We start from the raw sequence: 26161 nt of genomic DNA on the forward strand, positions 1-26161 counted from the left end.
GACACCTTGTGAGGTAGGTGAGGCTGAGAGAGCTCTAACAGAGCTGTGACTTGCCCAAGGTCACCAAGCTGGCTTCATGTTTAGGAGTGAGGAATCGAACCTGCTTCACTAGATTAGTGTCCGCCGCTGATGTGGAGGGAGTGGGGAATCAGGCCCGGTTCTCCAGATCAGACTCTACAACTCCAAACCACTGCTCTTAACCACTACACCACACTGGCTAGCAGCTTGTATGTAAGCGAGATTGAAGATTTGTCTTTACAAATGCTGCTGCTGCTTCTGTCCTAACATAGGGACCTTGATATATGTGGCCAGTTCAGTCCTGTCCTCAAAAAGCTGAAGGGGGGGGGGAGAGCAATGACAGCTAGTGTGGTGTAGGGTGGAGGACAAGGACTTTAGACATCTGCTCAGCTAGGAAACTCACTAGGTGACTCTGGGCCACTTGCTCTCTTTCTCTGTACCTAGTATACCTCACAAGGATGTTGTGAGGATGAAATTGGAGCCTTGGTGACCTCGTATGCTGCCTTGAACTCCTTGGAGGAAGCATGGGATTTTAAAAAGTAGTAGAACAGCTAGATTTGAGTCCAGTAGCACCCTGAAGACAAAAAAGACTTTCAGGGTATGATCCAGGGAAATATAGGCTGGTCAGTTTAACCTCTGTCTAAGGGAAAATCTTGGATCATATTTTAAAAGGGCTGATCTGTAAATCTCTAGGGAATAGCTTGGTAAGAAGTGGATTTGTCCCCAATAGGTCCTGTCAGACTAATCTCATTTCCTGTTTTGATTGGATGACAGGTTTGGTGGGGATGCTTTGGATAATGTATATTTGGACTTTAATAAGGCATTTGATATGGTTCCCCATGATGTTTGGCAAGTTTGGAGAGCTGTGAATTAGATTTTAGGATGATTAGGTGGATAATAAATTGGTCGGATAATCACACCCATTATTAATGGTTCCTTGTCTGATTGGAGGGTAGTATCTAGTGGAGTGACACAGGGCTTGGATTTGGGTTTTTAATATTTTTATCAATGATCTAGATGAGGGTGTGAAGGGACTACTCATTAAATTTGCAGATTACATCAAATTAGGTGGCATAACATTCACTCCAGAAGACAGAAATAAAATATGATCAGACTTGGATGCATTGAAGAAATGGGCAGATGTGAACAAGATTTAATAGAGATAAATGTAAGGTTTTGCATCTGGATAATAAAAATGTTATGCACACATACTCTTCTGGGTAGTAGCATGCGTGAATGGAATCTTGGGGTTTTGGTGGACTGCAACTTTTATTTCTATAATTGTAAGATTGCAGAGCAAATACCAGCAAACTGGCATTCTGCTTTTTGTGTTCCCATGGCAATCAGAGTATGTGTTAGAACCTCTTAACATGGTATGCAAGAGTTGTCCTTGGCCGCCTCCGGAGAGAAAGACACCACAACAGTGAGCTCAGTCTTCTGAGTTGAGGGGTAAAGTGGCTGAAACTGGAATTGACTACAACCTTGTCAGCATTTTACCAGTAGCAACCATCTGGCAGGTTCGACATTCAGTGATCAGACGCCTTCCAACTCCCATAGGGTTGCCAGCTCCCTCTTTGCCACCGGCAGGAGGTTTTTGGGGTGGAGCCTGAGGAGGGCGGGGTTTGGGGAGGGACTTGAATGCCAGAGAGACCAATTGCCAAAGCGGCCACTTTCTCCAGGTGAACTGATCTCTGTCGGCTGGAGGTCAGTTGTAATAGCAGGAGATCTCCAGCTAGTACCTGGAGGTTCGCAACCCTAAACTTCCATAAGATAGTTTCAGACGTTGGTCTGCAGTAGAACAGTTAGATTCGAATTCTGTAGCACCTATTCTCTCCAGTATCAGAGGAGCATGCCTATTATTTTGGGTGCGGTGGAACACAGGCAGGATAATGCTGCTGCGGTCGTCTTGTTTGAGGGCTTCCTAGAGGCACCTAGTTGACCACTTTTGTTGTGCTCTTAACATGCCTTGAGATAGCTTGTTTTCCTTTTGCATTTTGTCTGCGGATGTAGTGGTAAACGGGTTCGTGGGGGAAATAGAGACCCGAACCGTTATTTCAAGAAAACAGTTTATTCTGGCAGCTGCGACCCAGAGGCCCTAATGGTCAGAAATCTCTGAGTCCCGATCATACTGAGGAAGGGATATTTATCCAAATTCAAGACATGACAGCCATCAACATTCAGGGCATATCTGATTGTAATACAGACAGAGAGGTGGCAGTATAGTAACAGTTTCACCCAGTTCTTGTTATGGTTCACTGTAACCCTCCGTGACTCTTGCCCCAGTTACTAGCACACAGCCACACAGAGATACCCTGCCCAGCAACAAGCTATTCCCTTGCTGTCCTAATACATTTCAATACATTTACAGAAAGGAAAAGAGATTCTTACAAAATGTTGTCGAAGGCTTTCACGGTCAGAGTTCATTGGTTCTTGTAGGTTTTCCGGGCTGTGTGACCGTGGTCTTGGTATTTTCTTTCCTGACGTTTCGCCAGCAGCTGTGGCCGGCATCTTCGGAGGAGTAACGCCGAAGGACAGTTACTCCTCCGAAGATGCCTGCCACAGCTGCTGGCGAAACGTCAGGGAAGAAAATACCAAGACCACGGTCACACAGCCCGGATAACCTACAAGAACCAGATTATGACAAATTGCAAAACCAGTGGATCTTCCATAGTCAGGGGAAGTCTACCTTGCTGTCTCACGGACGAACGCAGCTCCGTGCGAAGACAAGAGGGCCAACTTGCTTCAACGGAGAAGAGGCAGCCAGGATGAGGAAGCGAATGAGCAGGAGCCCGGTTTTCCCAGCGGGAACAAAAACCTCCCAGCCTCCCACATGCCGCCGCCGCCTCGTATTTCAACCCAAACAATCCCGCCCGCCCCATTTCACCATGTGGCCCTCAATGATGACGACACCGATGCTTGCGCCAATCGCCGACTGCTGCGTCATATCTCGGCGCTTGTGGCAATTTCGGCGCGCGGTCCCTCCCTCCCTCCCTCCCTCCCTCGCTGAGGAGGTGGAGCGAGAAGGAGGCTTTGCAAAGTGAAGCTGGTCATCGCAGGGGGCCGAAACTTCTGAGGCGTCCGCTCCACTTTGCAGGTGCAGCCCCCAAATTATCTCCCCGCACCGACTTGTAACTGGAAAACGTGGCCCGGCTGCCTTGGGCTGCGGTGCTATCCTGGCCGAGGGCGATGTGTTCCGGTAGGGGCTAAAGTCAACGCTGCCCCCCCGCGGCCAAATTAACGGAATTCCTACATGGAAAGGATATGGAAGAATTTAAAAATATGTGGATAAAGGCCGCCACATATTGGGATAAACTGGCCAAAATGGATTTTACTAAGTTAATTCCCAGTGGGTAGCCGTGTTAGTCTGTCTGCAGTAGTCGAAAAGGGCAAGAGTCCAGTAGCACCTTAAAGACTAACAACAATATTTTCTGGTAGGGTATGAGCTTTCGTGAGCCACAGCTCACTTCAGATACCACTGAAGAAGATATCTGAAGAAGTGAGCTGTGGCTCACGAAAGCTCATACCCTACCAGAAAATATTTTTGTTAGTCTTTAAGGTGCTACTGGACTCTTGCCCTTTTTGTTTACTAAGTTAGTGAGTTATAGAAATTAGTCTTTTTTTAACATCTTTACATTTTATTAGTAACAAATACGTTTAAAACTGTCAAGACACTTCTGCGGAAGTCAGGTGAAGGGTCACATTAGGTGGTGGGTGGAGGGTAAGGGGGTATCTTATGAGATTTAACAATTGTATACCTAAAAATGTATTAATGAGTATGTATAGATACTCCTGGATATTTTTGTTTATTCTTTTTTCTGTTACATTAATTGTTAATTTTCTTTTTATGTTATAAAAATTTAATAAAAATTAAAAAAAACGCTGCCCCCCGCCTCTTGGGGGGGGTGTGCAAAGAGTAGCAAGCTACTCTCTTGAAACAAATTCACAGTGGGTAGCCGTGTTAGTCTGTCTGGAGTAGTACAAAAGGGCAAGAGTCCAGAAGCACCTTAAATACTAACAAAAATATTTTCTGGCAGGGTATGAGCTTTTGTGAGCCACAGCTCACTTCTTCAGATACTGAAGATATCTGAAGAAGTGAGCTGTGGCTCACGAAAGCTCATACCCTACCAGAAAATATTTTTGTTGGTCTTTAAGGTGCTACTGGACTCTTGCCCTTTTCTTCTCTTGAAACAGTCCTTCCCAGCTCTTACAAGGCAATTTGCCCACACCTGCCAATGATGGTCATTTGCAGCCCCAGGAGGGGGGAAACCGCTCCTTCCTGTTCAGTGGGCCGTGGCTCAGTGGCAGAGCATCTGCTTTCTTTTGGATGGCCCCTGTCCAATCCCCCAATTAAAAGGATCAGGTAGACAAAAAAAATGGTTAGCTGTGTTGGTCCATACAAAATCCAAACCTAAAACCCTTTTAATACTCTAACACACATAGTAGGTGGTGTGAAAGTCCTTTGAGACCCCAGATAGCTGCTGCCGGTCAGAGTAGATAAGACCTGGATAGACCAAGACAGTAATCTTAACCAGGTCTACTCAGAATCCTTTTTTTTTTTTTGGCATGTCACAGTTGACCTATGGCAACCCCATAGTGTTTTCAAGGCAAGAGAAGTTCAGAGGTGGTTTGCCATTGCCTGCCTCCATGTCATGAACCTGGTATTCCTTGGAGGTCTCCCATCCAAATACTTGCCAGGGTCAACCCTGCTTAGCTTCTGAGAACTGATGAGATCAAGCTAGCCTGTGCTATCCATGTCAGGTTTTAGAATCCTACACAGGTATATGTAATGGGGTTTACTCATAGGAAAGTGTTCTTAGGATTGTGCTGCAATAGTCTGACTCAGTAGAAAGCAGCTTGGTGTTCTTCAAGCCTATGCGAATGTGGTTAAAGGTAGAATTCATTTTCTGATAGTCTTCAGACTATATAAGCCCCACAGTCTTCCTCTGCTGCCTTCTTATTTGATGGACCCAGTTGCAAGAGAGGTTTCTACAGCACTGAGTAGGGTCTTGCTCCCACATAAATCAGAGGATTGCATTCCAGCTACTTCTGAACTAAGCAGTGCGGTTTCTATGGGCTCTGCAGACAGTGGAGCTGGGACTGGTGTGTCCGAAGATTAGACCAATGTTTTGCTACTAAATGGACTGGAGAGGCTCCGAGACCCCCATTTTGCAATGGAACATGATAAGGCTGCAGAACAACCCTATGCTCACTTATCTGGGAGCAAGCCCCCATTGAATGCAACAAAGCATATACTCCTTAGCAGATGCATTCAGGGTCTACACTGTAGGGTATAGGGCCAGCTGGGAAGATGCTGAAGAGAGAGGAGAAGAAAGCAGACTTCACCAGGAAAATGACAGGTTTGTTTCTTTATACCCCACTTTCCTCCCCAATGGGGACCCAAAGCACCATACAACGTAGTTCTCTCCCCCTGCATTTTTCAGCACAAAAGCAACCCTGTGAGGTTGGTTAAACTGAGAGAGAGTTGACTGGTCCAAGGTCATCCAGCAAGCTTCCATAGCAAAGTGGGGATTCAAACCTGAGTCTCCCAGGTCCTAGTCTGACTATAGCATGGCTTGATGAGCAGGAGTTTTGTAGGAGATTTGTATTCTGCCACTTGATCTCCCTGGTAGGAAGAGCTTCTTCCAGTAAAGCTGAGGGAGCTAAATGGGAACACTTAAAAATGTGACATTGGGAACAAGCATATGGTCTGTATACCTGACTCCTCTTTTCTACGCTGTCTAGGCTGCAGTAGGCAACATGGCAGCCTTGTGGAAAGCTTACCAGAGGCTGATGGCCAGGCACCCCTGGAAGGTGCAGATCTTCACAGCTGGTAAGAAGAATTTCTCCCTGGTTGTGCTTTAGGGGAGGGTCAGCTGGGCCTGCTGCATGAAGTCTACACTCTAACCTCCCTGGGCTGGTGCTCAGAAGCAGTCATGGGGTTCATTCTGGCCTGTTTTAAAAGCCGGGAATAATCCATGCTTAGTAAGTAAGTCGCTTAGTTTATTTTAGCCTTTCAGCTAAAGGAAGGAGCCTTTGAAGTGAAAGTGCCCTCGGTGGTTTACAAAACAGTGACATACAACAAAATCTGTAAAAGCCATTGAAATACAGTAAACATTTAAAATAGCAAAGTCATACCATAAAATCAGTAAAATAACTGCTGATGCTACTCCCCTGCCACACCAGTTCTCATTGATCTTCCAGAAAAGGCATGTCTGCAGATCCATCTGAAAGATCTTCCAGGAATCAGCCATTCCTGCAGAAGGAGTTCCAAAGTCTGGGGGCAACGCCTCAAAAAGCCTTTCTGCAGGTTCCTACCAGGAATCTTAGGCCTGTAAAGATCAAACCCAACACTTATTGAGGCTGGAAGCCAGCAATATATGATGCATTGGAATATTCCATTTCCTTCTGTAGGGAGTCAATGTGATATAGTGGTTATAGTATCAAACAAGCCTGTTAGGCAAGAAAATCTGCATTTGTTAAAACGTATCCCCTCCCAAAAAAGTCTATCAATTAGTCTGTGAATTATCAAAGTCTGTGAATTATCAAAGATGCACAAATGGTTTCTCTTTGCCCCTGTTTAGCTCAGTGCTTCAGATTCAGGATGGACAAAATAAAGTACTTCTTCACTCAACAGATGATTAAACTGTGGGCTTCAGTGTCAGTGGATGTAGAGTTGGGCCACTAGCATAGATGGCTTTCATTCTTTTAAGACAGATTCATGGAGGATAGGTCCATTTATGGCTATTAGCCATGATAACTACAGTGAACCTTCATGTCCAGAGCTTCTGAATGCCAGTGATAGGAGGCAACTTCAGGGGAAGGCCTGGGCCTTTATGCCCTGTTTTTGGCCCTCCAGGTTGGCCACTGTGTGAAAACAGGGTAAATGGCATAGATGACCCACTGGTCTTATGGATGTATGCTGATTTTATGACCTTAAGCAGATGATGAGAGGGAGGGCATCTTGGCCATGGAGTAGGGGTCACTGGGGGTGTGGGGGGGAGGTAGTTGTGAATTTCCTGCATGGTGCAGGGGGTTGGACTTGATGACCCTGGTGGTCCATTCCAACTCTATGGTTCTGTGATTCTGGTCTAGTCCAACAGGACACCTCTTATGGCCTTATGCTAACTGTGTGTGAATCAAATCATCTGTCCTTTCTGTGTACCTCAAAGCAGCCCCACATTATGTCCCCTGCAGTGCCAGACTTCAATAGATGAGGGGGATTATACAAGGCTTTTGCTATCCAACTCTCTAGTTTTAAGCACCTACTGCACGGGCGCAGATGCCTGCCTGCCCTGGAATGTGGCACCTGGTGCGTTTGCACAGAGTCTCCACTAGAGGGAGTGCCTTCACCTAGATAGGACGCTGACCCAAAGGGGAGTTCGGGATGTGTGTTCAGGATGCTCAGGATGTGTGTTTAGGATGATCGAAACAGCTATGGCCGCTGTGTTTGAAGATCTTTTTGTTGCCTCCCCAGAGCATGTAACTGGATGGCTGAGATCAAATGGCAGCGAGGAGAATGGTGTAAGAATTATGGGTCCCTTTTTGGGGAGAAAGGCAGGGTATAAATGAAGTTAAATACAAAATACATCAGGCATAAAGGATGCGGACCTGGCAGCAGGAAAGCGTCTTGCTCAGTTCCCTTGTGTAGGGGCTTAGGGGTTTCCTCCGGCCCTTCAAGCCCTTGATGACCTAGGCGGCAGTGAATTCATGAATGTTGCTGATCCTAGCCAGTGCCGTGAGGGCCATGTCTGGTGGGGCTCCTCTGCTGTCCCGTGGCTTCACCATTTTTTAAATTAGTTTCAGTGTGATTTCCTTTGAGTTGCAGAGGGAAGGGATACGTCACTCATGTGTTTTGTAAAGTGCCCGGAACCCACTTGTGAAGCTGGAGGTACCGCTTGCTGCTGTTCTGATTTCTTCATCAGGGTGTGGAGGAGGTCCCTGGAGCTTTTGTAAACTGTGAAGTACTAGGAAAGCCTGTTCTAGAAGCCTGGCAGTGGCCTACCCGGAGAAGGCCTCTTGCAAACCAGAAATTCTTAGTTCTTTGCTCATCCAGTATTTTAAAAACCTGAGAATTTTCTAACAGTTAGAGCGGTTCCTCAGTGAGACAGGCTTCCTTGGGAGGTGGTAAGCTCTCCTTCCCTCGAAGGTTTTTAAGCCGAGGCTAGATGGCCATCTGTCAGCAATGCTGATTCTATTACCTTAAGCAGATGATGAGAGGGAGGACATCTTAGCCATCTTCTGGGCATGGAGTAGGGGTCACTGGGGATGTGGTGGGGGGAGGTAGTTGTGAATTTCCTGCATTGTGCAGGGGGTTGGACCTGGTGGTCTCTCCCAACTCTATGAGTCTATGAGATGTCCTAAAACTTGAATGCAGAGTCCTGAGAACTTTGAAAGCTTTTGTTTCTTTATTATGTTTGCATCCTACCTCTTTCTCGAAGGAGCTTAGCAGGGCAGCTCACAAAGGGCTGTTCCATTTTTTCTCACAACAACCCTGTGAAGTAGGCTAGGTTAAGAGGTAGTGACTGCCCCAAGGTCCCCAGAGAACATGTGGCTGAGTGAGGGTGACAGTCACATGAATGCACAGGAATCTGCCCTGCACTAAGTGAGACCATTGGTCTGTCAGTCAATATTGTCCATTTTGGTTTGCCGCGGCTGTTCAGGGTCTCAGGCTGAGGTCTTTCACTTCACCTCCTACCTGATCCTTTTAGCTGGAGATGCTGTACCACTGAGCCACAGCCCCTCACCTAAGTCCAGCATTCTAGCCATGGCTGTATACCGGCTCTTAAAAAACTGATCTGAGGGGCTTGGTTGAGTTTTAATCTTCTAAAAGGGTTGCCACTGCTGCTTCCTTGGGTGAGGGTGGGGAGAGGTGTGAATGCTGGCTGTGCTTGCTGGCTCCAGGCCACGTTTGCACAGCACAAACTAGCCGCCTACCTGCCTCAAGGACACTCTGCTACCCTGCTTTCCCCTTGCAGTGTCCCACACTGCTGCACCATTCGCTGCTGTTTCTAGATCCGGGAGGTGGGGATCTCCCCAGTTGGGAGTGACCCCGAAGGCAAGGAGAGTTTGGGGGGGCGGGAGATGGCTATCGCTCAGTCAACAACCTGGCAGGAGCCAAGGGCTGCCCAAAAGCTTCCTGCTTGCCACTCCTTCAAAAAAAATGTGTGTAGGTTCTGCCTTCCCTCCCAGAGAAGGAAAGAGTCTGAGGCTTGGCAGGCTTGATGTGATTTGTGGACCATCCACTGGAAGATGAGGGTCTAGTCACATCAGGGCAGCCATGGTGCTGACAGCAGAGCAGATGGATCCAGCACCTCACTGCTTCCTGCTCTGTCAAAGGCACACGAGATCTGGCTCATGTTTGCTGGAGCCACAAGCCTCCCTTGAACTGTGAGAGGGTCAGTCTTCTGCTCAGAGAACATAGGGACTCTTGCCCTTTGCAAAGACAGGGAGACAGTTCCCTTTGCTTCACAGAGACCCGTGTGCCATTGGCAACTGAGAAGGCCAGGCTTCTTCAGGTCATGTGGTGTATGCCTGGGCTGTGATATGGACAGGGGTCCACCCTGCCCCTCCCCAAACTGTCTCCACTATTTGTGGATGTCAGAAATGAAGCTGCCTTATACTGAGTCAGATCCTTGGTGTATCCTGGTCAGCTTTCTCTACTCTGACTGGCAGCAGCTCTCTAGGCTCTTATCGCCTTCTAACCTGTTTTTTTAAACTTGTGATTCCAGGGATTGAAACTGGGACCAAAGCAGGTGCTCTGCCAGTGAGTGAAAGCCACTCCCCTCATGCTGAGCCAGGCCTTTTGGTGGTGCCAGAGGATATGCTCCTAGCCAGCGTGGTGTAGTGGTTAAGAGCGATGGTTTGGAGCGGTGGACTCTAGTTTGGAGAACTGGGTTTGATTCCCCACTCCTCCACATGAGCGGCGGATGCTAATCTGGTGAACCGGGTTGGTTCCCCCACTCCTACGCATGAAGCCAGCTGGGTGACCTTGGGCTAGTCACAGTTCTCTTAGAGCTCTCTCAGCCCCACCGACCTGACAGGGTGTCTGTTGTGGGGAGGGGAAGGGAAGGTGATTGTAAGCTGGTTTGATTCTGCCTTAAGTGGTAGAGAAAGTCAGCATATAAAAACCAACTCTTCTTCTAGCCATAGTTTGGAGAGGATCCACTGTGGGCCAGAAACACAGAAGTTCAAGAGTGTAGCAGATATGCCCAAGTAAGTTCAAGAGCGTAGCAGATATGTCCAAGTACTGCGTGAAACATTTGTATGTCCTGGCAAGTTTTTCCTCTGTGTGTGTGTGTCGGGGGGGGGGGGGACACTACAGATGCCCCATCAGGCCCAGTAAGCTCTCTGGTTCTGCATACAAGCACAGTGGGAGTTCTCAAGGACTTGTGCCCTTACCACTGCAGATAAGTTAAGCAAAATAGGTGTGCACAGTTAACTGCAAATGTACACTGTCACATGGACCAAGTGGGGTACAGATGCAGCAAAGTGGTGCCCTGTAGGGGTAATCAGCTATAATTGGAGAAACAAGACTTTGGCTTAGGAAGCTTCAGGGTTGTTGGGGAATGTTTGAGTCTGCAGAAAGGTCTGCTCTGAAAGGAAGCATGCAGCTCTCTTTAGCTCTGTTGCAATCTGTGTCTGCTCTTGTCTTGAGGACTAGGGTCTTGACATTCAGAGGTGATGAGATGCCTGTCAGCTGTCTACAGTGGCCCATCTTGTTCAGAAGCTTGAATGCAGAATGGCCGATGTCATTTAAAACCCTGTGACAGTGGCAAAAATGATCAGGTTAGATCAAAATCTTCCTTTTTTGCCTGCATTTTCCACGTCTGTATCCCTCCCTCCCTATTGGGATTGTGAAAAGTGGTCAGGCGTGTTTCAGAAGAAGAAGAGTTGGCTTTTATATGCCAACTTTCTCTACCACTTAAAGGAGACTCAAACCGGTTTACAATCCCTTCCCCTCCCCACAACAGATACCCTGTGAGGTGGGTGGGGCTGAGAGAGTGTGACTAGCCCAAGGTCACCCAGCTGACTTCATGTGCAGGAGTGGGGAATCAAACCCGTTTCTCCAGATCAGACTCCACCACTCCAAACCACCACTCTTAACCACAACACCACGCTAGCTACAGATGATCCTGATGGTTCAATTCCTGTCTTCCAGATGGTTCAGCTCCCATCTTTCCCAGCAAAATCTTGCCCATTCCCAACCAAGTGTGGGGTCACCCTCACCAACCAACCTGCCAACAGTTTCACTGGGTTTGGGGCAGTTAGCTGCTGGGTGAATTTCCCTCCTGAACAGGTTCTGGTGGAGCCCTACTAGGGACCCCCCCAGCTGCACTCTGCCCCTTCCCCCCCTCTCCTGGCAGCCAGCCACACACTGTTGCATCCCCAGCCGAGCAGGACCATCCATCAGGTGTCCTGGAATCGGCCTGCCTTTCTGCAGGGAGGGTGGGTGAGCAGAGCTGGCAGTCCCCCAAAGCGCTTTGTGGGTGAAGTCATCGCCCTGGGAGTCGTCAATCTCGGTGGCGCGGCTGGCACAGAGCAACTCTCATCCCATTATGCTTGGCAGGCCTGCCAGCTGCGTCATTCGGGTGCCACCTCCCCCTCCCCCTTTTCATGTTTGAATGAATGAACGGAGGGATGAATGAGCAGAGGAGGGAAGGGAGCGTTTGTTGCTGGATTTGTCAATGAGCAAGTGGGGAAAGCCGAGCCAACATACAGTGTCTGTGATGCCACATCAAAAGAGGGAGAGACTGCCGGGGGTCTCCTTAGAGGGGAGGACTTGCCCTTATTGGGGATTGAGTATCCCGCCCAACAAAGTCTGTACAGGCACTTGTTGGGGTGAACGGTCTTAGTGTTTCTGGTGCTGATGGAAAGTGAGGAAAGAACAGTGGGCTTCAACTCATGGGTCAGGACCCTCACATGAACACATGAAGCCTGCCTTATACTGCATCAGACCCCCTTGGTCCATCAAAGTCAGTACTGTCTGCTCAGACCAGCAGTGGCTCTCCAGGGCCTCAGGCAGGGGTCTTTCACATCACCTACTTACCTAGTCCCTTTAACTGGAGATGCCGGGGATTGAACTGGGGACCTTCTGCATGCCAAGCAGATGCTTTACCACTGAGCCACAGCCCCTCCCTCTCATGACCCTCAGGTGGTCATGAGACACTGTATTTTTTGCTGCCACTTTTGGGAAGGCCATACTGCTCTTGCACATGTGCAGAGGAGCAAGAGCACCACACCTGCCTATTTGTGCAGAGAAGAGCAGCAAAGGGGAGCTCTCCACTTAGCACTGGAGAGCATTCCTCCCTGGCTTTGACCGTCGGTTTGTCCCTTGCTAAGATATGCCTTCTGGCACTTGGCTTGCCCTTCCTGTTCCCAGCTCTCTTGGCCTGCTGCCTGCTCCCCTGGCCTCCATGTCAGCGAGGTCATAACTTTGGCTCCTCCTGTCATGTGACCCAGGTTCGAATCCCCACTCTGCTGTGGAAACTTGCAGGGTGCCCTTGGGCCGCCTGCACACTCTCAGCCTAACCAACTTCACAGGGTTGTAGTAATGAGGATGAAAAAGAGGAGAGACAACAGTGTTGGGAGGGGGTCGTGGCTCAGTGGCAGAGTGTCTTCTTTGCATGCATGAGGTCCCAGGTTCAATCACCAGCATCTCCAGTTAAAAGGATGAGGTAGTGGGTGATGTGAGAGACCTCTAAGCGAGACTGGAGAGCCGCTAAGAGCCTTGGGGTTATACTGGACCCAGTGTTATTGCTGGAGAAGCAAGTTCACACACATGCAAAAATGGTTTTCTCCCAACTCAGCCTAGCCCAAAAGATGGCCCCTTACCTTGGTATGGCCAATCTGGCCACCTGGATCCAAACCACAGCGACATCTAGACTACTGCAATGCACTGTACATTGGACTCCCCTCAGGATCAATTCGGAAACTCAAATTGGCGCAGAACGCCGCAGCTTGGCAACTATTGGGAGCTGTTTTATACGTATGCTTTGCTTCAGTTCTGTTTTTAGATTTCCGAATGGTTCTACAACCCTAATCCTATTGTACTGTTTATTAACTATCGGATCCCCTCGATTGTATTGACTCACTCTGTGTAATCCTTGAGTCCAAGTGAGTAAGGTGGACTATAAACAATGTAAATAAATAAATATGTACATATGTGGTTGCTTTGGGCCCCCCATGGTGGAGATAAGCAGGGTATAAGTAAGTGAACAAATGCTTGTGGCTCACGGGGCCACTTATTGCCTGGTAGTTCCAGGCAACAGGACTGAAAAGGCTGAAGACATCTCATGTACAAGACTGGCCGCTGGATGCCTTTCAAGTCTCCAGTTCCAGCCTTTTCCTTCCTCTGCTCCTAAAATCTCCCCCCTTCACCTATGACACAGCTCCTTCCTGGTATCCTACCTGCTTTCGTGCCATCATGTTGCTTGATGGGGCTTACCTCCTGGGAGGCATGAAACTCATCCAGATTTTTACAAAGCATCAGGAGAATCTGTGCTTATGGCAGAGGGGACGTTCCACCAGGCAGCCCTTTTGGGGTTGCCTTGCAGACCATCCCAGCACCTTTTAATCCAGGGGTCCCCCAACCTTTTTGAGCCTGCAGGCACATTGGGAATTCTGGCATGGCATGGTGGGCGAAGCAACAGAATGGCTGCCACGGGAGGTGGAGTCAGCCACAACTTGACACAGTACAGATCCTTGTGCTGTGGTGGCAGCTGCTGCCAAAGCAACATTTAAAAAAAAATCTGCACAGCCAGTCAAATCTCCAATGGTCAATCAGAGGCCTTGATGGGCAAAAGTCCTACCTGGCCCAACTTGCTTCCTAAAAGCATTTGGCGGGCACTAAAATGGGTGTCAGCGGGTGCCATGAGGCCCACGGGCACCATGTTGGGGACTCCTGTTTTAATCCTCATTTTACTGTGGTTGGGCTGGCTTGTGGGGCACAGTGCTGAGTGAGGCAGCCAACAAATTTCCTTAATGTCTGGGGTTGATTCCCCAGGATCTGGTGCTCTGAGCATACCTGGGAAACTGAAGGAGGATAGCTGAATCTTAGAACAGTTCCTTGGAACTTGGCAGACCCAGCAGCATCCTTGGCTCTGGCTGGGTCCCTTTGCCCTTGGCTCATTTTATTTATTTATTTATTCACAGTCTGCACTCTTTTTTGGGGGGAGACTGGAAGCTCTTCCAAGCCTATAGGGCTATGGCTCACCCCGCTGCCAGCCGGCTAGCTCCAAGAGGGGAGGTGTGACATCAAAGAGACACTGGTTGGCATTTTCAGGAGCTGGGAGCCCCAGTGCTTTGTCAGAAGCAGCATAGGAGGCACTATTTCCAATCCAGACTTTGGTAAAGATTGAAACAGTCCTGACTCCCCTCTCCTACATACACAACTTACAGTCCCCCAGAAGGTCGGACCAGAACCAACAGGTTGAAATTAAATCAAAAGAGTTTCCGTCTAGACATTAAGGAGAACTTTCTAACAGTTAGAGCGGTTCCTCCCCAGGAGGTGGTAGGCTCTCCTTCCCTGGAGGTTTTTAAGCAGAGGCTAGATGGCCATCTGTTAGCAATGCTGATTCTATGACCTTAGGCAGATGATGAGAAGGAGGGCATCTTGGCCATCTTCTGGGGCATGGAGTAGGGGTCACTGGGGGTGGGGTGGGGAGGTAGTTGTAAAATTCCTGCATTGTGCAGGGGGTTCGACTAGATGACCCTGGTGGTCCTTTCCAACTATGATTCTATGACTCAGGGGGTAATTATCTTCCACTTAGCTTTTGCTGTAGAAAGGTCTTTTCTTCAGGGAAGGGGTGGGTGTGTCTGTGCATGTGCACCCTGTTCCTAGTCCAGAAAACTTTGCTAATAACTAGGAGGAGAGGCTCTGGCTTTTCATGCAGAAGGTCCCAAATTCAGTCCCCAGCTTCTCCAGCTAAAAGGATCAGGTAGCAGGAGATGTGAAAGACCCCTGCCTTAGACGCTGGAGAGCTGCTGCCAGTCTGAGTAGATGATATTGACTGTGATGGACCAATAGTCTGATTCAGTATAAGGCAGCTTCTTCATGCGTATTCATTGCAGTTCCTTGGATGTTTGCAGTGGAGTTTTGCAGCTGTGGTTCTGAGCCTCCCCTGGTATGGCAAAGTGGATCTGGTGGTTCCCACAGCTGGCCCTAGAAATGGGGCCAGCAGAGGCTGGGTGACCTCCGAATTCCATCGCCAGGAACTGTGGCTGCAGGACTGGAGTATAGGATTCAGAACTTTGGGGCTGGGGCTGCCACCAAGGAACCCAGCAGCTCCTGAGCATTATGTGTTGGTGCCTCCAACTTGGCCAGATAGGAATCTTGGTCTGGGGAGGCGACAAATAATACAGAATGGATCTTACGAGGTTCATGCATTGCTTGACTTTGGAAACCAGGTAGCAGGAGTCTTGTGGGAGCTTTTTGGGAGGGTTTCTGTTGTGGACCAGTTGGGTTCCCCAGAGCATGGCTAAGGCACCATTTCGAGGAAGAAAAGGAAGCCCAGCTCCTACAAGCTGATGGGTTGGCAGAAGTACCCCGCCCAGTGTCTATGGGACTCAAGAACTTAAGATAACCCATGGAAGCATTCCTGGGCTAGAGGAACTCCTTGTCCCATTATTCCTGCAAGGTTGGCACATGTATATATTTTAAGATTTGTGCGGGCTTGTGTCCTTACTGTCTTAGTCTCTTGAGACTGTGGGAGAGGGCAAACCTGCTCAACGAAACGGAAATTGATTTTCCACAGGGGCTCTGGTGGGTGCCGGAGATGTGATCTCTCAGCAGCTGGTGGAAAGGAGAGGGCTGGCTGGACACAACGGCCGGAGGACCCTGAAGATGATGACCGTTGGCTTTTGCTTTGTGGTAAGCACAAGGAGAAAATACAGAAGAAATCGAAAGGAAATGCTGGTGAGCCTTCCGAGCCTTGGCTGATCCCAAGGTTTTCCCAGCAGCTCTTTCCACCGCTGGTCCCTCAGGGCCAGAGTGTGGAGGCAAAGCGTCAGCCTCTACAAGTTCTGGTGACATGCTATGATGTGGTGCATCAGCTGCTGGAGAAGTCCTGCTACAGGCCATGTGCAAGAGGAATACCTGGCTGTCCCTTGAGCCACTTCTCATGGAAAAGCCCCACTGGTTCAATGTGGGAATAGGTTGAGAGCTTCCATGTTTAAAATTCCTGAATATGGGTGGGAGGGGTGGTGTTAGTGCTTCTTCTGGCTCTTCTCTTCCTGGACTACGATCTTAGGAAGAGATCTGGTGGGTAATTCATTCAGCCCAACCCCACACCAGCCCCCCCCCCCCCCCCGTCATCACAAGCTCTGCCATCTCAAGCATTTCTGACCAAAGCCTTCCTTGCAGGGCCCGGTGATCGGAAGCTGGTACCAAGTGCTGGATCGTCTGGTACCAGCCAAGACAAAAGTGGCTGCTCTCCAGAAGATGCTGCTAGACCAGGTCAGGGGGACATTTGTGTGTCCTGGCAAGTGTGCGGGCTGACACATACCCCTTCCCCACCCCTTTTTGCAGCGCTCTGTGCATGTTCGCAGATGAAGATGAACTTCAGCTCTTTCTTCAGGCTCTACTGCCGACGGTGCTCCTGCACATGGGCCTGGGATGCCAGATTCCACTGCCAGTGGAGCTGCTGCCCCATTCTGGAGCTTTTTTGCCACAAGGCCCTGCCAGGCACATTCCCTTCTCTTGCTCTAAGGGTCTCCTCCCAGTTGGCCACCCCAAATTTAGCTGTTGGTCTGTCAAGCAAACGTCTGTGTGTGGGAAACGGTGGAGGCCGGGGGCTCGCCTCTTCTTCCTTTTAAGTAAAAAGTAAAGGTCCCCTGTGCAAGCACCGGGTCATTCCTGACCCATGGGGTGATGTCACATCCCAACGTTTACTAGGCAGACTTTGTTTACGGGGTGGCTTGCCAGTGCCTTCCCCAGTCATCTTCCCTTTACCCCAAGCAAGCTGGGTACTCATTTTACCGACCTCGGAAGGACAGAAGGCTGAGTCAACCTTGAGCCAGCTACCTGAAACCAACTTCCGTTGGGATCGAACTCAGGTCATGAGCAGAGCTTTTGACTGCAGTATTGCAGCTTACCACTCTGCACTACGGGGCTCTTATGCATTTAAAGGTAAAGGTCCCCTGTGCAAGCACCGGGTCATTCCTGACCCATGGGGTGACGTCACATCCCAACGTTTACTAGGCAGACTTTGTTTACGGGGTGGCTTGCCAGTGCCTTCCCAGTCATCTTCCCTTTACCCCCAGCAAGCTGGGTACTCATTTTACTGACCTCGGAAGGACAGAAGGCTGAGTCAACCTTGAGCCGGCTACCTGGAACCAACTTCCGTCGGGATCGAACTCAGGTCGTGAGCAGAGCTTTTGACTGCAGTACTGCAGCTTACCACTCTCCGCCATGGGGCTCCTTCCCTTGCCCCCTCCCACAGGCTTTCCTGTTCGGAGTCTTCTGCTCAGCTTGCTCTTGGCCACAGGCATTGCTGGCTTCCCTCCTTGCCTCTGAACTTTCTTTCCCTTCCAGGGCGGGTTTGCCCCCTGCTTCCTTGGCTGTTTCCTGGCTGTGGTGGGCACACTCAATGGCTTGTCCGTGGAAGAGAACTGGAGCAAGATCAAGCGGGTGAGCCAGCGTTGGGCATGCCCCAGGGAAGGGGTGGGTGGGCTGCAAGGGGGAGGCCACACCCCTGGGCCCCAAACCATCTGGCAAGCCTGTCACTCTCTCGCACAAGTTACCTTGGAATACAGACCCTGGCTGGCCGGCCCAAATGGTTCTTCGTGAAATACCCCACATCCGCTAGGAGCCCATTTCTGCAATGAAGAAAACAACTGTTGTTCATTTATATGGGTAAGCATTAGAAGCCGTGAGTGTGGAAAGTAGGGCAGTAGTCCCTGCAATCCAACCCATGGGCACAAAGGCAGGGTCATTCAGAGTTTGTCTGAGGCTGCTGGTGGAAGGGCAGGTGGGTTGCAAGGGGGGGGCTCTTGGCGGAGCTGGATCTGATCAAACCGGGTCGTTCTTTCCGTGTTGTAGCTCGGAACTCCTGTGCCTCGGCTCTTGGCCAGGCAACGCCTGTTGGGCGATCTTCTTGCTTCTGGCAAATCAGCCTCCCCAATCGAGCTCCCTTCCAGCCTTCTTCTTCTCCTCCTCCCCCCCCTCCTCCTCCCCCCTGGGCAGGGACTGCTGAAATGTATAAGCCAGAGCTCTGACAGTGAGGCCAGAGGGGGAGGCCTTTGGATTTGATAAAAGAAGACATCATTGATTTGGGTGAGGGCAGATTTTGGCACTCAAGAGAGGAGGTGGAGTCAACGGGAAACCGACACACCCTAGAAATTTGGGGGGCATAGACGGAAATCAGTAGCTAGCTGGAGATGGCTTTTGGAAAATATGGGGAAGAAGAAGAGTTGGTTTTTATATGCCCGCTTTCTCTACCACTTAAGAAAGAATCAAACCAGCTTACAATCACCTTCCTGTCCCCACAACAGACACCCTGTGAGGTAGGTGAGGCTGAGAGAGCTCTAACAGAGCTGTAACTTGCCCAAGGTCACCCAGCTGGCTTTGTGTGTAGGAGTGGGGAAACAAATCCAGTGCACCAGATTAGCCTCCGCCGCTCATGTGGAGGAGTGGGGAATCAAACCCGGTTCTCCAGATCAGAGTCCACCACTCTTAACCACTACACCACCAAGTGGTAGGGAAGGTGTTGTCTGGGAGATGGCAACCACCAGGCAGGAATGGATAGGACTAAAGGGGCTTGTGCAGGAGGTGGGCAGGATCAAGCAGGTCATCGATTCATCTCTGCAGTGCCCTTAGGGGGTGGTGCCAGCCCTGGCTCTCCACCATTGGCTCACTCCCCTACAGTCCCATGTTGGGGCGGGGAGATGCTCCTGGAACCCTTGCAAGCAGGTGAGTCAGTGTGTAGCTGGCACCAAGTGAGCTGGCAGCCACAGGGCTGCGGGGGGACAGAGGAGGCAGCAGCAGCCCTCTTGCGAAAGGCGTCATCTCAGGCACTTTGCTCCAAGGCTGAAGTGCGCTCCCAAATCCAGCTCTTTCCTGTCTTCTGTGGCCAGGGATGAACAGTCATCCTCTTCACCACCCCCTTCAGTAGATGAAAATCGCACCCTGCCAGATACGCCTAGCTCCTTCTGCCTATTTTGTAGTCTTTAATCATTCATTGTAAGCCTTTTCCCAAGCACCCTGCTTGGGCTGGTGTGCCTGGAGCTGAGGTCCTGGCAGTGCTGGGCCCTTTCTGGCAAAGGAAGATCCGGCAAAAGAAGGACCTTGTTGTTGACTAGGGCCCCCTCGGGCATCTGCTCCTGACCCTTAACTTCCCTTCCAGAAGCCCGGCACTCTTGCCCTTCATCTCCCGCTTCCAGCACTTCTAGGGAGCTGCCCTCTCCCCCCGTTCCTGCATCGGTGTCCTCTGAGTCACTCAGCCGAAGCTTGGCTCAGGGGCCAGCTGGTTTGACATGCACAGTCATGATACAAGCGCAGTGCGATGCCTTAGCAATATGTTTTCTGTGTTTTTCTTTTCTTGTCCGGCGTAGGACTCTCTCGTCTCCGCAGAGACTAAAAACTTCTTGTTTGCCAACCAGAGATGAGTCAGGAGAGGGTAAATTTCAAAGAGCTCTGGTTCAAAGGAGTTTGTGAGGAGGGGGGCATTCAGTGGGTGGGTGGGGGTGATCTGGGAACCAAACCCAGCAAAGCCCCTGTATCCTCAAAATCCAGCCAAGCCAGTCAAGACCCCATATGGGAAAGTTAATGCTGGTATCCCTCTCCTCCTTTCTGTCTTCTCAGCCCCCCCCCCAAATCCCATTTCCACATACCAAGGAAATAAAGTTCGGGAAACCCATTTACTTGGGATCTGGGTATTGAATAGGCAATTTTTTTAAATACCCACCTGTCCTCCCAACTCCTAGCCAAAATCAGTCTGGGAGACCCTGCAGGAGAAGAGGGTTACTAGCTCACTAGAAGACAGGAGGGGGCTCTTGAAAAGGTAACTGTCCCGTGACGTCGGACTGGGACATTGACCGTGTAGATGGACACGAGAGGAGGGGGGGGGGCACGCTAAGGTTAGCCTGTTTCCCCATTTGGATGTCAGTCAAGGAGAAGGTCATGTCAACTTTCAACAGGTACATGCAGTGTTCTGCCATGTCCCCACCCCATTAGAGGACTCAACCTTCAGTGATGCAACCAGGCTTGAGCAAGAAAGCGCATGCCTGATTTCCTTCCAGCTTTGCTTTAGGTAGACAGTCGGTCCCTTTGACCAGAGCTGGCACGGGGAAAGTTAGGCTTCCTGTGGTTGCTGCTTTATTCATAAATTGGAACTCTTTAATGTGAAGTGATGGTATCACTTTACTCTGCTCTGGTTAGACCTCACTTAGAGTACTGTGTTCAGTTTTGGGCACCACAATTTAAGAAAGATATAGACAAGCTGGAACATGTCCAGAGGAGGGCAACAAAGATGGTGAGCGGTCTGGAAAGTCCTATGAGGAAAGGTTGAAGGAGCTGGATATGTTTAGCCTGAAGAGGAGAAGACTGAGAGGGGATATGATAACCATGTTCAAGTACTTGAGGGGCTGTCATATTGAGGATGGTGCCGAATTGTTTTCTGTTGCCCAAGAAGGTTGGACCAGAACCAATGAGTTGAAATTAAATCAAAAGAGTTTCTGTCTAGACATTAGGAAGAATTTTCTAACAGAGCGGTTCCTCAGTGGAACAGGCTTCCTTGGGAGGTGGTAAGTGCTCCTTCCCTGGAGGTTTTTAAGAAGAGGTTAGATGGCCATCTGTCAGCAATGCTGATTCTATGACCTTAAGCAGATGATGAGAGGGAGGGCCTCTTGGCCATCTTCTGGGCATGGAGTAAGGGTCACTGGGGATGTGGGGGAGGTAATGAATTTCCTGCATTGTGCAGGGGGTTGGACTAGATGACCCTGGTGGTCCCTTCCAACTCTATGATTCTAATGTGATGCTAGTTTCTCTTCCCGTGAAACCCGTCTCAACCCTCCTTTCCTAGAGTGGTACTCTGGGATGTGGAAGGTGGAATTCCTGACTCCATTCACTTCCTGGCCTCATGACCATTTAGTAGGGACTGGCATTTACTTGTTGCAGAGTTTTTATAGTTGACTGATTTTACAACACTTTTTATTTTATAAAGGTCTCCCTTCACCCGAGCTTGAATAAAGATTTGGAATTTTTTACTCATAAGAAATGTTAACTCTCTTAGCAAAATCTGGGTTCCACAACCCACTACAGGTGTTAACTAGCTTGGCTTAACTATTTTCCTTGATAAGATTTCCATTTTTACCTAAATGCAGAGTTCACCCTGTTCTTCTGCATTTCATGGCTCCCCAATGCTGCTGTTTGTTTGGGGGTATTTTTGTACCCCAATGTAAAGTGTCAGTATAGTGAGAACCCACCCATAGCATCAGAAAAAATGGACTGGCCCATGAAAGCTTATGGTAAAATACAAGGAGGTTAGTCTGTAAGGTGCCCACAAGAAGTTTATTTATTCAATTGTAAGCCTTGTAAGCTGTCTTGTTGTAACAGAGAGACAAAATATACCTTTTAAAGCAGGGGTGTCGAACTCATTTGTTACGAGGGCCGGATATGACATAAATGTCACTTGGTCAGGCTGGGCCATGCGTACCATAACATTTAATGACAGTTTGTGTCAGTGAGGGGACCTTCATCACCTGGCTGGCAGTGGGTCGGACTCTGGTACATCTTCCCCTTTGAGCCCTGTCCAGGTTGGCAGAGGGCAGATACCTGCAAGGATGGGGCTGGCAGAGTTGGTGCCTGAGAGGTTAGGAGGATGACCCACACACACACACACCTGTTCTCCAGAAAAGTCAGAGGAGAGTGGTGCCGATGATGCGAAATCCTATGTAGAAAGACTACAGGAATTAGGATATTTTGTCTCTAGAAAATACATCAGTGGTGGTGGTGGAGCAGTGCTAGGAGTGCTGATGGGTTTGAAAGGAAGTCCACCTCTGATTGATCACCCTCACAGCAAGCAAAGGAATGAGCAAAAGAAAAGCTTTGGGAGAGGCTGTGGGGAGTAGTGGTTAGAGTGTTGGACAAAGACTGGGAAAGACCAGGATCCAAGTCCACCCTCTGCTGTGAAGCTCATTGGGTTTTGTTAGAGCAGTCACACTTTCTCTGTCAGTGTAATGTACCTTGCAGGTTGTTGTAGGGATAAAACTGCAGGGTGGTGGAGAGCCATGTATGATGCTCGGAGGGATGGGATAAAAATAAAACAAAATAACAGTCTCAGGGGAGCATCCTGACTCTGCTGCAGCTGCCCAGGAAAGGCCTGGGCTCACTTTCCATGGAGTTTCCCAAGATAAGGTTGGGCTCTGCATCTACAGGGAGGGGGATGGCTGAACGGCGGGGAGCTGCTGCATCTCCAAGTGGAGCCCTCTGATCCCTTTCTGCTGCTTTCTTACAGGACTACAAAGATACCTTGATCACCAACTACTATGTGAGTAGCTCTCCTGCCTCCTTGTTGGGACTTGAGCCTGGGGCCAAATGTCATGCCATGCTGGGACAGCGTTGCCTGGCTCAAATGGGGAGGGTGCTAGGGGTGCTGCCATGACAGAGGAGACACTGCTTTGCTGCCTCTTCTGAGAGCTATAAAGGAGGGGAGGGTCTGTGACTCCGTGGTGGAGTCCCAGGTCCAGTCCCCCAGCTGGCATCTCCAGTTTCACATATCAAGGAAAATATGATGTGAAAGATCTTTCTCTGCCTGTGACCCTGGAGAGCCACTGCCAGTTGGAGTAGACAAGACTAATTTTGATGGACCAAGGGTCTGAGGAGGAAGAGGAAGAGTTGGTTTTTATACCCCACTTTTCTCTACCTTTAAGGAGTCTCAAAGTGGCTTACAATCACCTTCCCTTCCCCACAATAGACACCTTGTGAGGTAGGTGAGGCTGAGAGAGTTAGGAGAGAGAACTGTGACTAGCCCAAGGTCACCCAGCAGGCTTCATGCACAGGAGTGGGGAAACAAGCCTGGTTCACCAGATTAGAGTCCACCGCTCATGTAGAAGACTGGGGGATCAAACCCGGTTCTCCAGATTAGAGTCCACCACTCCAAACCACCGCTCTTAACCACTACGCCACTCTGGCTCTCTTTGTGTATTCAGGTGTATAGCAGTAGGGACACGGCTTTGCATGTAGAAAGTCCCAAGCAATCCCTGGCATCTCCAGTTAAAAAGGATCAAGTAGGAGGTGATATGAAAGCCCTCTGCTGAGACCCTGGAGAGCTGCTGTCGGTCAGAGCAGACCGTGCTGACCTTGATAGCCCGATGATCTGATTTAATAAAATGCAGCTGTGTGGGTTCAGGAGGCTGTGATAACCGTGGTGGTGGAGAGGCACAATTGGGCAGGTTGGCCTCGCTCTACTGGTCAGGGATCAGCAGCTGAGCCTCCCATCGATCCACAGCTGCATCTCCTATGGCTGTTCCCATGGAGTTCCTCCCCCAGACAGATGGGGGAGGAGGGCTCCTTTTGGGGATCTGTTCTCCTTCCGCCAACTATGCCATGTGTCTTTCAGATCTGGCCAGCTGTGCAAGTTGTCAACTTCTACTTCGTCCCCTTGAACTACAGGTAAAAACTGCTCTCCCTGCATGTCCGTTATCTCTCGCCCTCTCTCTGCAGCTGTGGACGTGAAGCCACCTGGGTAGTGAAGTTCCCAGGGTACATCCTGGCGCTGCAGGAACTCTCCCCTCCAGACCAGTCCTTTGATTTTCCAAGTCAGGCTCCCAAATACAAGCCCCACAGCCTGCCCCCTGCCCTTGTGCCGTCAGCCTTGGCCTCCCTGAGCCTCTACCCCCTTCCCTCTTTCTCTGCCCCCCAGGCTGGTGGTGGTCCAGTGTGTCGCCATCCTCTTCAACTCCTACCTCTCCTGGAAGACTAATCAACTGTGACTTGGCAGCATGGAGACACAGATGCTCTTGTGGTCACCAGCACCCACTTCTTTCCTGGTGCCTCATCCAGCACTTGCTCCCTTCGGCCTCTGTTTCTCACCCAGGGAAGCTCCCTGAATCACATGGCAGAGTATCCCGCCTTGGCGCCCTCCTTCCCCAGTCACACGGCCCCTGTTCGGTCTCCTCAGCCCCATACAAGTTGAGACTGCCCCAAACTCAATCATGAGGCGGTGCATATTTCTCTACCAACGTTAACCAGGCTGAAGGCAATCCTCGATCGCAGGAGGGTGGGGAGTCACAGGCTATCTATTGGACACTACAGGAAGGAAACAGATCCATTCCCTGTGGTGCCAAAGACCTGAATAGTGCTGTCGGCTTTCAGAAAATAGCTATTGCATTTGCAGAAGGGCCCTTTTTGTAAAAGAAACATTAAGGCACTGCAGACATGGAGCCAAAAGCCTTGTCAGTACCCAACTGCTGCTGGTAATTTCCAGTGGGTTTCACAATCCATATTTCATTGGTACTCATAGGTAGATGCCGTGGGACAGGTAGAAACTAATTTGAGAGTTTCCGGCCACAGGTATGATCTGTGTGTCTTGAAGACCTGTTTGTCATTCTAGTGATTGAGTATGTTGCTATGCCGTGTGGCAAGAGTCACTGTCTTGGATGGACTTCCGAAGAGATGATGGGTCTCTCAGTGGGTTCAGTTAGGCATGATAGCTGAATGGAACCTCCATGTTCAGAGGTAGTGTACCTCTGCAGAACAGCTATAGCCTCTGTGATGTGCTGTTGGAAAGCAGAAACTGAACAGAACAGACCTGTGCAGTGATCCAAAAGGAAGGTCTTCTCACATACTTGCCAACTAGCCTATTGCCTGAAATAAACTAATTGTGATAAACGCGTGTGTGTGTTAAGCGCTGTCAAGGTGCTTTCAACTCATGGCATGTTGACATTGGAGCAAATGTAAACATGAGCGCATGTTCTCTCAGGAGTTAGAATAGATGGTCTCTGAGGTTCTCCTGACCAGCATTGTGGCTTCAGAAACAGGGCTAGTCTCCTGGGGGGGGGGGTTCTAGAAGAAGAAGAGTTGGTTTTAATATGCTGAGTTTCTCTACCACTTAAGGGAGACTCAAACTGGCTTACAATCACCTTCCCCTCCCTGCAACAGACACCCTGTGAAGTAGGTGGTGCTGAGAGAGCTCTAAGAGAGCTGCGACTAGCCCAAGGTCACCCAGCTGGCTTTGTGTGTAGGAGTGGGGAAACATCCAGTTCACCAGATTAGTGTGCGCCACTCATGTGGAGGAGTGGGGAATCAAACCAGGTTCTCCAGATCAGACTCCACCACTCCAAACCACTGCTCTTAACCACCGCACCACTCCAGCTCTCCACAGAGCACACCACTATTATTCAGAAAGTTCTATGCCACCTCTCCAGAAACCTTGTTCTAGGCTGGCAATACGTGATAAGCCAAAGCAGAACAAGGCGTGGTGGAAAGGGGCAGGCGGTGGGGCTACCATTCAGCCTCAGAGAGGAGCCCTAGAGCAGTTTGGAGTGTTCAGAGATCCTTTCTGCTTCTCTGTACTAAATATGGTACTGTGCCGTGATTTAACATCCAAAGATAGTGGAGGGGCTGTGGCTCACTGGTAGAGTTATTTGCTTTGCATGTAGAAGGTCCCAGGTTGAATCTTTAACATCTCCATTTAGAGGCTGGTTCTCAGCCCAGGGGGTTAATGGAGCCTTAAGGGAAGGGGCCGTGGTTCAGAGGTAAGAGCATCTGCTTTGTGTGCAGAAGGTCCCAGATTCAATCCCCGGGGTCTCCATTTTAAAAGTCAGGGAGAAGGTGGTGTGAAAGACCTCAACCTGAGATCCTGGAGAGCTGCTGCCAGTCCCAGTTGACAATGTTGGCCTTGATAAACTAATGGTTGAACTTGGTATAAGGTAACTCTCATTTGTGCATATGGCAATTTACCAGAAGTCAGGCTCAGACCCTCACCAGGGGCATCTTAAAGAGGATCACATCCTGAAGAGACAGACTGAAAGTTTAGTTTGTCAGTGCTTCTCATACTTTATATTTGCCACATAGAATAAGTACATGTTTGTAAGCCATGTGATCTAGTAGGAGATCAGGGAGCGATGCTTCCTGGAACAGCTGCATTCACGCCTACGGATGCTCGCTGCTGCCTGGGGTGACTGGCTCCCTTGGGAGTCCCCCGTC

General features: G+C 49.7%; 1 protein-coding gene across 1 annotated transcript; it reads left to right on the forward strand.

Moving 5' to 3' along the window:
• Positions 1-3082: 3082 nt before the first annotated feature.
• On the forward strand, positions 3083-23987 carry MPV17 (mitochondrial inner membrane protein MPV17). The gene is made up of 8 exons (XM_056853007.1): positions 3083-3112; positions 5761-5848; positions 15771-15886; positions 16379-16471; positions 17549-17644; positions 22470-22502; positions 23574-23626; positions 23877-23987. The coding sequence occupies exons 2-8, from the start codon at positions 5776-5778 to the stop codon at positions 23944-23946; spliced, it is 534 nt and encodes a 177-aa protein (XP_056708985.1). The 5' UTR covers positions 3083-3112; positions 5761-5775; the 3' UTR covers positions 23947-23987.
• Positions 23988-26161: the final 2174 nt, after the last annotated feature.

Source organism: Euleptes europaea, chromosome 7 (genome assembly GCF_029931775.1).
Source record: "Euleptes europaea isolate rEulEur1 chromosome 7, rEulEur1.hap1, whole genome shotgun sequence".
NCBI classification, from domain to species: domain Eukaryota; kingdom Metazoa; phylum Chordata; class Lepidosauria; order Squamata; family Sphaerodactylidae; genus Euleptes; species Euleptes europaea.